Source organism: Amaranthus tricolor, chromosome 5 (genome assembly GCF_026212465.1).
Source record: "Amaranthus tricolor cultivar Red isolate AtriRed21 chromosome 5, ASM2621246v1, whole genome shotgun sequence".
In the NCBI taxonomy this organism is placed as follows: Eukaryota; Viridiplantae; Streptophyta; class Magnoliopsida; order Caryophyllales; family Amaranthaceae; genus Amaranthus; species Amaranthus tricolor.
The window spans coordinates 24,980,095-24,997,067 of record NC_080051.1 but is presented as its reverse complement, the minus strand read 5'-3'; the positions used below and the strand labels follow the sequence as shown (position 1 = coordinate 24,997,067).

At 31.5% G+C, this 16,973-nt stretch overlaps 1 protein-coding gene across 5 annotated transcripts; it reads right to left on the bottom strand.

Moving 5' to 3' along the window:
- Positions 1-995: 995 nt before the first annotated feature.
- Positions 996-9,471, bottom strand: LOC130813041 (serine/threonine-protein kinase MHK). 5 transcript variants are annotated; one of them, XM_057678739.1, is made up of 19 exons: positions 9,219-9,471; positions 8,340-8,364; positions 7,978-8,236; positions 7,619-7,697; positions 7,243-7,311; positions 7,031-7,120; positions 6,198-6,336; positions 5,969-6,071; positions 5,538-5,590; positions 4,406-4,472; positions 3,583-3,691; positions 3,438-3,503; positions 3,173-3,241; positions 3,028-3,088; positions 2,834-2,938; positions 2,059-2,093; positions 1,927-1,972; positions 1,435-1,510; positions 996-1,329 (listed from the first exon to the last, which is right to left on the bottom strand). In XM_057678739.1, the coding sequence occupies exons 3-19, from the start codon at positions 7,983-7,985 to the stop codon at positions 1,200-1,202; spliced, it is 1,305 nt and encodes a 434-aa protein (XP_057534722.1). In that variant the 5' UTR covers positions 7,986-8,236; positions 8,340-8,364; positions 9,219-9,471; the 3' UTR covers positions 996-1,199. The 5 variants fall into 5 exon arrangements, with proteins under 5 accessions (XP_057534722.1, XP_057534718.1, XP_057534721.1 ...); XM_057678735.1 differs by having other exon boundaries at positions 3,423-3,503; positions 9,219-9,456; XM_057678738.1 differs by having other exon boundaries at positions 7,978-8,364.
- Positions 9,472-16,973: the final 7,502 nt, after the last annotated feature.

The following is a 16,973-nucleotide window of genomic DNA, read 5'->3' as shown; positions in this document are numbered from 1 at the left end:
CGAACTTTGATACATATTTTCCGCTAGCATACCTGACCAGTTCTTTACCTGGAGAAACGGTAAATTTCCCATTTCTTCATTATGCTAGCGGGAAATATGTATCAAAATTCGTATTTTATTCATAGTTAATTGAAAGTTCGTATTATTGTAGGAAAATCAGTGAAAGTTCGTATTATTCAGGGTAATTTTTCTTACTTAGTTTTATCAGCCAAAAAAAAAATTTTAAAGGAATGAGTAAGTTTACCGGTAACAGGTAAAATGGTATGCCAGCGGGAGATATGTATCAAAGTTCGTATTATTCATGGTTAATTGAAAGTTCGTATTATTGTAGAAAAATCAGTGAAAGTTCGTATTATTCAGGGTAATTTTTCCTAGAGTATATGAATGAAAATATTCTATTTTAGAATTGATATGATTTATTCATCATCGTCAATCTAACTATTATCATTAGCATTATATATAATAAAGAGACTATAAGTATATGAAAAGTATTTTTAATGGAAGACATTCACTTATATAAATTTTTTTCTTTTTCTTTTTCCTTTTTTAGCCCGTTCACTTGAAGTTGGAAGGATAACTTGAAGATGAACTTCGAGACACATCTAATAGATATGGCCAATAAAATCATCTTGTATAACAATTTGTGATTAATGTATTATTTGGTATAATAGAGAAAATAAAGAGGTCAAAGATGAATTGAGGAGAAAATTAGTTTCCTTGAAATTTTAAAAATAGTGTTGCAATTGATTAAAAATGTTATGAATCAATGGATAAAGCATCTGTATGTTGAACAAAAAAATTGAGGTCACCTTTACTGGACGCAGGTATCAGCTGAAGGGTTTTTAAACTGTGCGCATCCTTTTTACTTTCTCCTTGAGGAGAACAAATATGATTTGTCTGCATCTTTCAGAAAAAAAAACCCAACCCAAACCCTACCTTATGCGGGATACTAGAAGTGTCTTTTACCTTAACTATCAAAATTAGTTATAAGAAAATTATAGCCAGAGAATTAAAAAATACAGGGAAATAAATTCATAAATTCTTAGCTTAAATACTGTGATCCATCATCTCTACCACATAGAAGTGGAGTATTAATTATGAGTGTTAGTGTTAGCAAGAAAAATAAGAAAATTACATGAAATAATTACATCTCAATGCTGCCTCCATATTGATTGACGGGGCTGGTAAAATCAAGTCACTCAGAGGTAATGACTCGGCTGGAGGGGGGAAGAAACGGCCAACATCGAGCCATCTAAAATACCTGGCTGCAATCCTGCAAGGCCGAAACCTCCTGAATGAGGAACCGAGATTGGGGGATTTGTAATCGAGCTGCGACATGTGAAACAACACTTCGTTCAGATTCAAAAAGTTTAGTTACATGAACAATGGCAAATGGCAAAGTATATAAACGATATTTCAAGTTAAGCCACGAACCTGAAAGAGAGCGATAAGGAGGGATCAACCGGAGGCGTTACCCCATTTCGGCAAGGTGAGAAAAGCGACCAGAAAACTGGATTAAAGAGAGAGATGTCAGTTCTCTGTTCCGTCCAGGACTTTAGGAAGCGAATAATGTCTAATCAATTCCTAATTCTACCTATTTAAGATATATCCAACTTACGGTATACAAAATGATACAAAATGCTACAAAATGAGGTTGTTATTAGGGTCATACGCAATTTTGCATAGACCAAATCTGATAAATCTTTCCTTCCATCATGCAAATCTAGTTAATCTTCATACATGGTGGATGGATGGAAAGGGTGATTCAAAATTCTTGCTTATACAACCTTTAGTTTACTTTTGACTATTGTATATCTACAAAACTGTGATTATGTACCCAACCCTAAAAAACAACTAGGAATATTTACCATAACTTGGAAAGAAAAATCTCAAAGTTGAACAATTTAAAGGCAACAGAAAAATTACCTGACTGCTTGGGATGATCCTGTAAACTGGAGTAGAGCAATACATCCTGTCAGAACACGTTTTTATTGATAAGCAGATCAGTAGCTTGTATAAAAGACAATTGAGCATTATCAGATCTTAGAATTCACTGACCTGCCGTGTACTTCCGGATACACTTTGTCTCATTTCTGTACACAGCAAAACATAAGACATTTTAAGGTCAATAGATCGGAGATTGAAAGTGAGCCAGGAGAAAAATGTTGAGGTCCTAGACGCTAAGCTTCTTTTTTTAGAGGCGGAGTTTGAATTTGAAGATTTGGTCGAAGAACTATGAAAACTCGATATCTTAAACTTGAACATGAATCAACAAATTTCTAAAGGATGCTCAAAACAGTTATAATTTAGGGGGAAATGGAATCAAACAAAGTTGATGGTCAAATGACTAATTGTCACCCGACAACTATCCATTTATCAAAGAGCCACAACCACACACAACTTGTGTCCAACCAAAAGACCAAAGAGCCAAAAGTGCCTTAAGTTACCCAAAATCAAAAGTGCAAAGCAAAGCGACCTATAAATATTCTAGAGATAATCCCATTCCCACATTCCCAGTTGCTATCGACGCCTTAATTAACACTTGCACAACATAGCTAATACAAAACATCAATACCAAAGCCAATCCTAAATCCCAAAGCTGATCCTAAATCCCATCAAATGGGATTGGCTTATATAAAAGGTCTGGATCATACTATTCACTGTTTAGCAACCTAGTACTCGTTCATGGCCATGACATTTAATAGAAAGAAAATAGTGCAAAATATCGAATGCATCACCGAATTGACCAATCGCAACAGCAACCAAATCCGACATTCTGCACTATCAGATTCATATCAATTATTTTACATGGCATAGATCTCAAGATTATCACCTAGACCAGAAACACCAGGGTTCACAGCCAACATCAAGCCAAGGAAACAATCATCTGACGTGCTGTCGAAATCCCACAAGTTTAGTTCAAGGTTTGGCTTTGTCTCTGTTAAAAAAAACAACAGATCAAAGTTAGCATAAAAATTAGGGAAAAGCAGGTCAAATAGCTCGTAGAAGCAAAAGGTCACAGCTTACTCGTATACTCTGACGTATTTTGAAAAGGATCATGCATTGGACGAGGCACCCGGGAAGCAGCCTGCTAAATTTCATCCTATGTTATCCATCAACAATAACTTAAATCAAAGAACATCTAATAGATTTAAGGTGCATCATCACATACATGGAAAAATGGATGCTGTAGGGCTTGTTCTGCTGTTGGCCTTTTAAGTGGATCCCAAGAACATAGGCGCTGGCAAGTACAAAAAATAAATAAGTGCCTTTTGTTGAAACAATAACCAAACAGCAGTATACTATAAACAAACAGTTGACACGATAAAGCAAGTATGAAAAATAAATAAGTGCCTTTCGTAGAAACAATAACCAAACAGCAGTATACCATAGACAACCAGTTGACAAGATAAAGTATTTACACAAAGAATACATACGCCGATGAGATCAAGAGCTTCCCAACTAGCATTCGGGATGATTTCTGAAAGATTTACAGGCATCATCTGCAGAAGTCCAGAAAACCCATTGTTGATAAATAAAGCAGCAGCAGACTGTTGGGTTGATAGTAGGAACAGATCTCACCTTTGAAGAACTTATATTGATTAATTGTGTGATGTTCGTTGCTTCAGGAAACACAGTCCAATCAGCAGCACCAAGTACACAGCATATTTTGTACAGCTGATCTGTTTCACTGTTAGAGAAAGTATGTCAGCAGACCAACATCGGATAACAAAACTAATCAAAATCCCTAAAGGTATAGATAAACTTCAAAACAAGTGTCTACTGATTTGTTAAAAAAGAAAAAAAACATCTGAGTACTGGTTACGCTTATTGCATACAGCATAATCTTCCATGTGACAGTGAAATAGTAGTTTTCACAAATACTAGGATGAATCATTCTTTTAAAAGAGAAAACTGTAGTTAAAATGGCTCATACTATGAGATATCGCTCATAAAAGTACAATCTACAAACTGACTCGTGCCGTTAGCATAAAATAAAATCATTCAAGTAGCCTCTGCATGCCAAAGAGATTCAGCAAAGGAGATGTCAGTCATAAAAGTTCAGTTTTCTATCTTTCTCCAGTCTCCCTCTACCTCTTTTTCTGTGAAAAACAGAAATACAAGTTATGTTCCCAAGCAATGGTGCAAGCCACCTTTCTATGACTTAGTATACACCTTGCTGGCAAACATTTTACAATTGCTTTACTAAATATGCAAGTATAAGTACCCTTCCCAAGCTCTCAAGACGCCTAGAAGCAAGGGGCAGGAAGATAAACCGTTACCTAGAAATTTATTAGGTTTATAAGGAAAAAAATAAAGTAAACCAATTATTGGGCACAAAATCAATTAAAGGAAGTCTTAAAACCAATTTTTCTTTTCATCAACTAGGATTAGAAAAGGCTACCTTTCTCCAGGAAAAATTGGACACAAGGTGTAAAGTTCAGCAAGTATTGCACCAATTGCCCACATATCTGCAAAAACAATTTACTTATTCAGTAGTAGAGATGGCAAGCTAGAATAATTTCATGGGTTACGCACCGCATCTGCAGGTGTGGGTATGACTTTAAAGGGGTTGGTATGGGTAAGAAAGTCCCAACTCACATGGTAGTGTGCAGGAGGTGGGTATGAGGTCTTGCCTCCCCCAAAGTACCCACCTACACAACTCCCCATACCCACCAGTCTGCCCAATACTCACTCAGCTCTCATCCGTAATATACTAATTTATAGTGTTTTATACATTTTTAATTTACATAACAAAAAATTAAAATAATTTTTTAAAACAATAGTCTACTAAACAGTACCTTAATATTTTTGAGATATCAATAAATTGTTTTCTGCAATATAAAGGTTAAATTTATTTTAATGTGATATGAGGAATTTTGAACCATAAATATGAATTTTATCTTGATAAAATTTCATGTTTTAGATAAAACTAGAAATACCAAAAAATTTATAAGGAATGATGATTGTATAGGGCTGATATTACACAAAAAATGAGTACATATGAGGTGAGTAACTGAGTATACGATGGGTATAACAGTGATGGATATACCAAGTTGGCATAGTGGATGCAAAGGTGTTTGAACACGTATCTAGGTGTGTGGGTAAGAAAATTCTACCCACCATGGGTAATGGGTAGGTGGTGCATAAGAAAATTTTAGGTGGGTATGGGTATTGGAAAGGGGTATCCGCACCCACCAGCCCATTTTGCAATCCTCAATTAGTACCTTACAAGAAAAAACCTGATCCAGAAAAAAAGGAATTGTCGAAAGATGGTTCGGCAAATTGCAATGTACAAAACTTTTAGAGCATTTTGAAGCAATAAGTCAATCAAATTTTCAAAATTTAGTCATTATTCTAGAATAAGGTGTTCCCTTGTCTAAATAATTTTGACTCCATAGAACTGGGACTTCCACGAAAAAAAGAGGCAGACAACAATTATACATGAAATACATCAGAAAAACTCATCTTATTGATAATTAGAAGGAATAGAGTAAAAAATGCTTAGGGTGAAAGAGAAATTCAAGAAAACGAACCAATTGCAGGAGTATAGGTAGATGACTTTAACAAAACTTCAGGGGCCCTATACCTGTCAGACAACATATAACCATATGAGATATAGTGAACAATTATATGTCTCACGCTAATCATGGCAGAGGCAGATACATAATACTGCCTCAATCCTCAAGAAATTGCTACACTGCAAATGGCAAAAAGATTAAGAAAGTGATGTGGACATTAAATGTGTATAGTACTTAAAGAGAGAGAAAATGAGAAGAAATGTTTTGATGAAAATTAAAAAAGGAATGGGGACATTTCCATAAAAGGAAAGGTTGATAAAGAGATGGATGATAAATATAAAGTGTAGCATTTTCATAAGGATACTAGGAGTACATGATAACTATTACTGGTCACATGTTTCAAGAAACGACAGACACGACCATAGAGGAGAAAACCAAAAACTTACCAACGAGTTGAAACATAGTCTGTATAAGGGGGCATTGATAAAACTTCTCTAACAAGTCCAAAATCAGCAATCTTGATCACATCATTGGTCACCAGTAGATTCTCTTTTAAATAAACCACAAATATCAAAATTTAGGTTGCAAAGGCAGAAACATTAAAAGGACCAAAAAAAGTATGAACACTAAATAGATCATCATTAGCTGGCATCAGAAGGCTGATAAACATGATACCAGGTTTTAGATCCCGATGAAAGTATCCATTCCTATGCATGTGTGCAAGTCCTTGAAAAACTTGAGTCAAAAAATTTCGTATCTCTTCTTCGGAAAATGGCATCTGCCGCTCCTTCATTATTTGATACAGATTATATTCCTAAAATAACAAAAGCTATCATTGCCAACTCCATAAGGAATCAAGTTGTGGTGAACTAACTGTCACATATTCTGTCGTATGCATTTAAAAACATAATTCAGGTGAAACAAATAGGCATTCTATGACTAGACTAGTAACAAGTCTAAAGCAAAATTCATAATCCTCATCCAGTAGTCCACCCTGCTTTCTCCATGACCCGATCTTAGGTTTCCAATCATTGATCATCTCTCTTTTTCAATCGTTTTTTGTGATTGAAAGATGAATATACATCAAGGATATGATGAAAAATGAAAAAAAAAAAAGAAAAAAAAAAAACATTAACATCAAGGACCCTTCTAGCTATATGATGTACAAAAGTAATAAACACAGCTTAGAGAATACACATTTAAAATTTAAATGATTCAGGACTCTTCACTTGTATAGCTCCATGAATTAAAGTAGACATTCACACGAGGGAAGTATAAAAAACTTAGCTGAAATAGCCTCTACCTACAACAGAAAACTGCCAACACATTGGACTAGGCTTCATTCTAAAATTCTCCTCACTGCTAAAACCCACCTCTTACATTTTTATTGTTTTCAAGCCAAAATATCAAGAGGTACAGTGGTAATTAACATGTAATGCTAACTTAAAAGAAATATACAGTATACACAACATTATGTGGCAAAAGAATCAAATAACATAGAAACTTACCATATATTCAAAAATGAAGAACAGTTCATTGTTTTCTCTAACAACTTCCTTCAGCTTTATAATGTTGGGATGACTTAACCTACGGAGGGACTGTGGAAGGAGTAGATAGATAAGTTGTCACTTGTCAGCATATCATGCATAACTTGCCACAAACACGAATCTCCAATATTTTAATTATCAAATCAAACCATAATAAAGTTAAGACGAACTACCTTCACTTCTCTCAAATTTACACATTCTTCCCAGAAATAGAACTTTCTCTTCATTTTCTTGACAGCAACCTGTGACCAAAATCAAGCAATCAGTCTCATGAAGCATGTTTCCCCCAATAAAAAAACACTTTCATCATCATCATACTTTGTATATCCCGCTCATATAAAAAAAACAAATGCCCAATAGAAAGTACTAAAATCTGATTATTAGCTCGTAGGAAACATAAGTACATAATTATCCCGTGGGAGACAATGATTAAATTAAAGAAGACAGGATATATTCCTCACACACAAGCATAAACACAAGACATTCAATTTCTTGTGTTACATGAAAAAATAATGATACTATCATGAGAGAATTCTAAGGATGTCTTACGATCTCATTATTCTCCTTATTGACAGCCTTATATACAGTGCCACAAGTTCCATCTCCAAGCTCCTTCAAAAATTTATATCTGCACCATGTGTAAACAATTGAGAAATAAAACACTAGTAATTGGTGCATCTCAAATGACTTTCCTAATTTCTCTCGTCTTTTCTCAATGTTAACTCTTCCTTTGAATATATATGAGTTCTATATTAACAAAGACGTACATACAAACATAAATTCCATTATCATGTTGCTTTTTAATTGACTCTTGGTAGCAGACATCAGCTATAACTTCAAATAAATAAAAAGTGCACATGATAAAGCAAAGAAAAATGCTATGATTCCCACACAAAAAAGAAACAAACCTCTCCATTATTTAAGATTTCGAAAGCGGTCAGACCAAAACTTTCAATGGACCTCTAACAACCTCCAAACATTGGTTTCTTTAGTAACAAAGTCTTTGTCAGTTGCTTGAAAATATTTATTAGTGTTCAATGGCATCACAAGATGAAAATTATTGTTGAAGACTCGCTCCAAATAGTATAGATTTACAAAATCCCATGAAAATTCTATCAACATGCTTAATTTCAACCGCTACAAGCTCCTGCATTCAACTGGTACCATCTAAAACCCACCAGCAGAAAAACAAAAAAATTGCTTAAGCACAAAATATGTTCACTTAAGAGAAATAAAAATAATCCACTGAACAAGTTTCATTTCCATTTACTTCTAATCTTTCCCATGTGGGACACCTGCACATAACAACAGATAAAAGTCACTGTAAATACTTCAACACCCAACAGCCATAAAATTGTTCATAAGAAATCAAATAATATAGCACAAGAAAATGAGAATCACAGGTTAGTCTAGTGGTCGAAAGTTTTTCCTTTCACACTTATTAGGGTTTGGATTGATCTAGCCTACCCCCAAATCTAAATACATACGCCACAAGAAAATTCCAGATAAGGGAATCACCCAGAAAAGAATGATTTACTTCCATACTCAACAGGCATAAAATTGTCAAAAAAATTTTATCCAGAACCTCAAATCTGAATCAACTTCTACCCTAACTTTACTTTTTAAAAGGGTAGATAATGTATAGGTAATTTCACTCATCAGAAAATACTCATTTAAATAAATTCATATATTTTTTAATTTAATGAGTCACGATAATCAACAAAATCAAAAAGAAGTATAATTTGCATTTTAATTTCTGGGAAGATGAAGGATTATGAAAACAAATACTTATAAATACAGAAAAAAAAAACTAAAAAGGAATCAATACTTATAAGATACAATTCACCCAACACATAATCACACAATCACACAATCACGCAAACTAAATGAACGTGTATTGGCTTTTTTACAAGGATAGTAATTAGAATTTAGAAACGGATAGAAAATTCCCAACAAAAATTTAACTACAACAAACTAAACCCAGAAAAAGATTATGTTTTCACCTATAATTTCTTGATCAAAATGGTATAATACGTAAGAGGAAAAATGAATGTATCTCAAAAATTAAAAACTGATTAAAATCAAGAATTTGATATTTATATAAACATTTTCGAGCAATAATCAAGGTCCAAGGATTTAAGGAACTCACCAAGGATGCTATAAATTTGTAATTGCAACCAAAAAATATGAAAATTTAGAGAAGAATGTGAATATTCGGATCATTAAACAATGTAGCAAAGATTTCGTAGAAAAGAAGCAGAAACGTGAGAGAGGAAGAGGAGAATATGAAGAGAGAGAAAAGAACTTTTAGAGAGAGAAACAATGAATAGAGATGAATAGATGGGTTAATGCCTAAATAAATGGAGTTTTGCATAAATTTCGCAGAAGAAACCCAAGGAGAAGAAACCAGAGAATTTTATTAATTTAAATTAAAATGTTCAAATCAAATTTCTTATATATTTTTTAATCTTATTATTAAATTTACCTTATATATTGTTTGGAACAAGTATTTCATTTTAAATTATGAATTTCAATTATGAAATCACAAAATGAAGAATTTGAAAATGACAAGGTTTGGTAATCATTTTCGGTGGAATTTGATCCAAATCCAAATTTAAAAATTTTTGATTTGCCAAACAATAAATTTAAGCCAATTCCAAATTTTTAAATGAAATTATGATTCCTAAACATACATTATTTTATTTTGAAAATCATTTTCTTTCTTTACTCCCAGTACACATAATTAATTTAAATTGAAAAAATACACATTAATAATCTAACTTTTTACTGGTCCGCTATAAATAATCCATAATCAATTTTTACCTATTATTAGTAATTTGGTATGTTGTTGGCAAATATATAATAAAGATTAGATTATTAGAAAATAATCCAAAGATTAGATTATTCACAACAAATGAGTAAAAGGTTGAATTATTAATATAAGTTTTCTATTTAAATTTCATATAATTCACACATTTTTTTTACTTTTTATTAAATATCATTGTATCTACTTTTTAAATTTCTCTATCAGATAATTTCAAAAAAAATTTAACAAAAATTTCCTTTTACATGTGAAAAATATTTGATTCTCACTTGTCACTACTCACTACTTAGAAGAAGGATTAAAATCTTTCTCCTCTATCAGTACAGATTCACTAGTCAAACCCAAAATAAATTAAAGATGTTTTTCACCTTCGTAATCCCACTCAAGCCCTTTCACCACCCTTAACAAGTTAACACCCAAGTTCTTCTTTTCACTTTTGAAATGTTACCCCATCTTCTCCCCCCTTTTTAATTATATTTTAATAATAGTTTGAATGTAATCAATATCGTAATTATAATTTTTGGTTTTTAGGCGAAAAATAAAAAAGAGTCTTTATATAAATAAAATTTCGGTTACTTTTTCTTCAGCTATATAGTTCAGTATTCATACGGATTTTTAATTATAAGAATTAACTCAATTTGGGATCAGGGCCGTTCCTGGAGTAGTTTTAAAATGCAACCGCTCAAGGCCCAACTCATGAAGGGGTCCAAAATGAGTTTAATCCTTATTATTAAAAGTTTACTTTTTAATTTTATTTTTGTACCTTATCATTATATGATCTTAATTTGTACATTTATTTTACATTGGTGCGATGGAAAAAAGAGAAATTATATGATGCATAGTTGAAGAAAAAAAATGAAACTTTACTTATACAAGGACCCCTTTTAGTTTTCGTCTAGGGCTCAATAATTGTCGGAAACGACACTGTTTGGGATCCTTCATGAGTTAGACCCTAGACGGTTGCACCTCAAAATTATCCTTATTTGCAAAAAAAAAATATATTTAAAAATAAATATTGAAATTATATGGGTGGAATCATTAAAATCAATCACTTAAAGGTTAAAATTAGATGTTTTTCAATTTTTCTTTAAAAATGATATTAAAAAGGATAAAAGAAAATGTTTTTTATCAAAAATATATCTAGAGTGTGAAATGAAAGTATGAAAAATCAAAGACTAATGCTTCATTGTGGTCCCCCTAAAATAGTGGACCATATTCTACTTTGTTTGTTATGAATAAATATATATTATATATATATATATTTTTTTGAATTGTAAATATATATTATTTATTATTATTATTATATTAATTAAAGAGTAGCAAGGAAATTACTATTATACCCCGTTTAAAGATAAGTTTCAAGACGATGGTGAGCTGGTATTGCATTTCAACATAAATATTGGATAAAAAGATCGTCCAATAATAAGTCTTAATTTTAATTTTTTGTTTCAAATAATACAAATTATTATGTTTGGTGTTGTTATCAAATATCAACAATTGTAACGATCTTCATTTCAATAATTATATAAGTCATCTTTTTGATAAGTTTTAATCTAATTTTGGTTAATAATATTTACAGTCTTTAGGGCTGTACATAAAAGTTAATAAATTGTATTTATTATTAATAATTTTAGGTTTTCAAAAGCATCTAGTATAGAAAATTGAGAATAGTTAATATTTTTTATAATTATTTTAAATTTCCAAAAAAGAATTAATAATAAAGTAATAAAATATAATTAAATCTTATGTTTTCAAAGCAAAAACAATAATGAATTACATAGTAATTATATAAGATTTTTTCTTATATTTAGCTTAAAATTTATGTATCATTTTTCTTTAATTTTTTACCCTCATTCGTTAGAGTAAATTTTTTATTAAAGAAAATATATTAAGTCATTGTAAAATATGTATTCGTTTGGAGTTAATATTTGTATGGTGACTTAAGGAGTCGAATAAATTGCATCAATTGGATGACTTCGCTTGGATATTAACGTGTTATTGCCTTATTGGGTTTGTAAATAAAGCACATGAGTTGAGGAAGTTAGGATTTTGGATTAGAGGGTTAATTGTGGATATATTAGTAAATTATTTATTATATAAAAATTAGTTAAATTATAAAAATTTTAAAATTATATAGATTGAAATGAACTTAAATCATAGTAAAAATTGTATTTTACAAAGGAAATTGAATTTTTCTAAAATTATCCCTATTAAAACAAATCAAGCGTTTTTTAACTTTATATATTTACCTGATAAGTCTCAAAAAACACTATTAAAATTAAAATAGTAATAATATAAACAAACATACTAAAAAGGATAAATGTGAAATTATAAAAAATAAAGAGTAATGACATTATAATATATTAGTCTATAAAAAATAATAATTTAAATTAGAATTTGTTCTCTTAACCTTATATTACAAACGTGCTACACTTACCATTGAGCAATAATAAATTTTATTATATTTTTGCATTCTTTAGACTATATATCATATTAGTAGGTGTCAAAGCAAGGATTTCATTTTTCGGCAAAAGGGGCTGAGCCTCCTCATATCCCCCATATAGCATCACCAATGAGTCTACGCATATTTCCGATTAGATTATATCCTAAAATTAATTGGTAATATGAATAGTTCATCAAATTTATATATACGTTAAGTCAATCTCTCTTTAATTATATATTTTCCAACAAAGATTGGCCGAGATTGCCGCGGACATGATATTCAACTGTCTTTTGTTACGTTGGCTGGGAATTGGGATAGCTTCTAATCCGTGGTATTTGGTAGGGGTGTGGCTAGGATTGTGGGTGGCAGTATGGGGAGAGGGGTAGCACTTGGGTTGCAATAGCCCAGGGGAGGGGTGGGCTGGTATGGTTGTCGGCAGTTTAGCGTCGGAGTTGGGTTAGGATTTTTAAAATTTTATTTTTCAAAGTTATTCAATAATTGAACTAAATAAGTAATAGAAACAATGACCGCATCTAAAATGAAAGAAAAATTATCTAGAATAATCTAATCTATTCATGATTTTCCTACAATAATCCCACTTATTGATTAACTATGAATAATCCCAACTTTAAGGGGTATTTTTCTAGAGTAAACCCGGTGACCGGATACCTTGCTATAGCATGTTTTATTTTTTTTAAAAAAAGATAAATTTAAATAAAATGTCAAAAAAAATATTTAAAAATTGTTCAAAAAAAAAATTATGATTTTTTATTATGTAAAATTTTTGAAGTAAATTTTGAAAATTTTTCTCTAATTTTAAATTTATTTTAAATTTATTTTTTTTGGTCAATTACCTACAATAACAAGTCATTGGGTTACCCAAGTTTACTCTAGGCAAATACCCCTTAAAGTTGGGATTATTCATGATTAATCAACAGGTGAGATTATTGTAGGAAAATCATAAAAAGGTTGGATTATTCTAAGTAATTTTTCCAATATATAATAATTTTTTAAAATTTTAATTAAAATTATGGAATAAGTGAACAAAAAAATTCTAAAAAATTTTAAATTTCTAAAATTCTAAAATGAATCCATAGAAAGAAACTCATGTCTAATATCATCATTGAAAAACACAGTACAAGAAAAATATTATCTATCCAAAACCATAATGTTAGGGTTAAAGCTATTAAGTTAAAAATCTTAAATTCAATCAATTCAAATCGAATAAGAAATATGGTTTGGACGATTCATAATTTGGTTTGAATTTGGATTTAATTTCCAAACCAAAATATTTTAATTTTGACTAGGTTTGAGTCTATTAAACAAAATAATCATTTAACAAAAAATTAAGTTTTATTTTTCATCCTTACTTTTGCTAGTATAACTTTAATTTTTTGATTAATTATTTTGATTTTCTAATTCAACTTGCAGTTTAGATTTATTTTTAAGTAGTAAATTTAATTTATATTGTACTCAAAAAGTTTAAATTGAAATAAATTCGGTTTAATTTGATTTGGATCGTAACCCAAAATGTTTGAATTTGAATTGAAAAATCAAATTTCGAATTAAATTATTTGGTGTGAGTTGGTTTTAAAAAAAATAAAACCATAAATCAAACTTCAATCCCACATAAATCAAAGTTTTTATTCCTATATTATCCAAAGTCTATTCTAAGGAGTTTTGTAAAGTTGAATAAGCATTATAAATTTATGCGCTATCGGCACGTGAATAAACAGCGTGCAATTCAGACCAATATCTAATACATAAACATATATAAACAAATTTAAATCTATAATTCTAATTTAATTTTCAATCAATCTCATCTGGTTTCACCCCTATAACCTACAATCAATATACAGACTTATATGAGGTGGAGCCAAATAAAATAATAAAGAAAATAATTAAAGGAATTAAAATAAAACTTTATTGAAAGAAAGTCCACGACGTGATTTTTTTTTAATGTTTACAATGAAGGGGGCTATTTATACTTAAAGCAATAGGTTTATGTATGGAAATCAGAGCGTGAAAGTGTGATAAATTTAATTAGAGATTATGAGAAATAAAATAATAATAGTAAAATTTGAACCCAAATTTGTAATAGAGAATGGATGAGAAATAAAATTATTTGTTTATTAATGATGATATTACAATGAAGGAAACTACTGAATTTATAATGTGCTTTAATCTAAATAAAGGATGGTGATTATTAGATAGTCACTAATGCTCGATAATAATTTAGATGTTCTAAAAACAAACTACATGGTTTGCATCAACTTAACTAAAAATAAGAATGTATTTTATGGCAATGGGTGGATGTAATGGTAAAAAGGTGAGACAACCTCACAAATCTCCCCCTTGACTCGCCTTTAATTGAGAGTATTATCTTGTCATGAAGCTTTGTTTAAATGTGTATGATACCAGCTAAGTTTAAACAAGGAACGAACTTAGCTGCTGGAAGTGGCTTGGTCAACATATCTGCAGGATTTTTAGTTGTATGAATCTTCTAAACAATAAGATCTCCTATAGCAACAATGTCTCAGATAAAGTGATGCTTTATTTCAATATGCTTGGTTTTTGAGTGATACTTGCTTTTTTGGTTAAATGAACAACACTCTAACTGTCACAAATACAACAAAAATATCTGTTGCAACCTAAGTTCTCTTATCAAACCTCGGAGCCATATAGCTTCTTTCATTCCTTCAGTGGCAGCAATATACTCTGCTTCAGTCGTAGACAAAGCTGCAATGGCTTGAAGTGAAGAATACCAACTGATAGCAGAACCACAAGTGTTAAAATATAAGCTGAAAGTCACCTTCTCCGATCAAAATCACCACCGTAGTCAGCATCGACATACCCAACTACACCTCCGGGATCAACTCTATGTTGATAAAATACCAAACTAATTTCTGGAGAACCCTTCAAGTAACAAAGGATCAATTTAACGGCTTCCCAATGTGCCTTGCCTGGATTGTGCATGAACCTGCTAACGACGCTCATAGCATATGCTTAATCAGGTCTAGTACATACCATCGCATACATAAGACTTCCCACTGCCTTGGAGTAAGGAACATTTGACATGCATCTCTTGTCTTCCTCAGTGACAGGACATTTTTCAGATTACGACTTAAGATGGGCAGCAAGCGGAGTACTAACAGCTTTGCAATCTTGCATTCCAAACCTTTAAAGTATCTTCATAACATATTGTCTCTGTGATAGAAAAAGTCTACCATCTTGACGGTCCCTTTAGATCTCCATTCCAAGAATTTTCAATGCAGGACCTAAATCCTTCATATCAATTCACTTCTAAGTGTGTGTTCATATAAATTTATCTAAATGAGTGAGTTACCGCAAGTGCACAGTGTGGTAGCACATACGGGTCGAACACAAGGAGCAAGGGTATGCTATTTTCTTTGTGTATTAGTCGGATATAAAAGGGATTGTTAAAAACAATACAAAAAGATATGAAAAAAAATTAAGTGTTAACAATTAACGATAAACAGTGGGTCAAGTTAACTCATTCATGGTGATTATTCAATGGTGATACACTAGCTTTTTAAGGGTAATTAAAAGGTAGCGAATCGCGCTAAGGAGAGCAATCCGATCCTTGATCGGGCTTGGGATTGCCTCCAAGCTCTTCACCATCCTCACTCTCGTGAGTGAAGATGAAGGGCTCAGACTATAAATTGTCCGCTACTTGCTCATCCTTCTCTTCTCTCGTAGATGAAGGATAAAGCCCTAAGATGAGAGGGTGGGTGCAAGGTTCAATCCTCATTGATCCCTCACACTCGATTCTATCCATTGATCAAAGATTAGACTACCTAAAATCCAACTCTCATTGGTATATTAAAAGCAACCATAACAATCCTTGACCAATGGGTAGAATAACCCCTCATCTAAGCATTTAATCAACCCAAAATCAACTAGAGTTTCATCATCATCAAGCCATCACAAGGGTTGAGTTAACCCCAACCCTAGAAAACTACTCACTCATTCTAATAATTAAAGACATCACTATACGTGATATATTAAAATATTAAATGTCAAATAAACACAAGTACAAAAATAACAAAGCTACTAAACAAAAATGGTGAAAACCACAAATAATCATAAAAAAGAGAATAAACTATCAATAATCACTAAAGAGAAGTATTGGAAAATACTTACAAAAGATGGAATTAATTAAAGAACAAAGATATAAAAACCCACAAAATTCCAACTCTCAATCTCTATGATTATGGCTTGAAAGCTTAAAATATTTACCAACAAAAGCTAATAACTAAATATAATTAACAAAGATAAACTATAAAATAAAGTTTGTTTGAAGAAATTAAAATTAACACAAGAAAAATTTGGGAAAGAAGTTAGGGTTTATAAGAGTGAAGTGGGAAAAGAGGAAAAAGAAAAGCAAAAATGCTACTGCCCCTTCCTGTTTTTACTTGCTGTTGTCAACCTCTTGAAGGTTTATTCGAAGGAAATAGGGCCTGGGACGATTATATAATGCTTGGGCGAAGATGCATTATCAACAAATGGTAGCTCAGATAGTTTGGAGCTCTACGCTGTGCGCTCCAAGTCGCGGGTTCAAAACCGTGTGGCTGCATTCTTAATGTGTCTACTGCTGCTTGATGAGTGGAGACTGA

What these genes read in the sequence shown, in the direction of transcription:
- LOC130813041 (XM_057678734.1), bottom strand. An exon ending in TCTTCATTTTTGAATATATG is followed by an intron (nt 6,337 to 7,030) that starts GTAAGTTTCTAT and finishes TTGTTATTTTAG; the next exon opens with GAATATAATCTGTATCAAAT. An exon ending in GACTATGTTTCAACTCGTTG is followed by an intron (nt 5,591 to 5,968) that starts GTAAGTTTTTGG and finishes GTTGTCTGACAG; the next exon opens with GTATAGGGCCCCTGAAGTTT.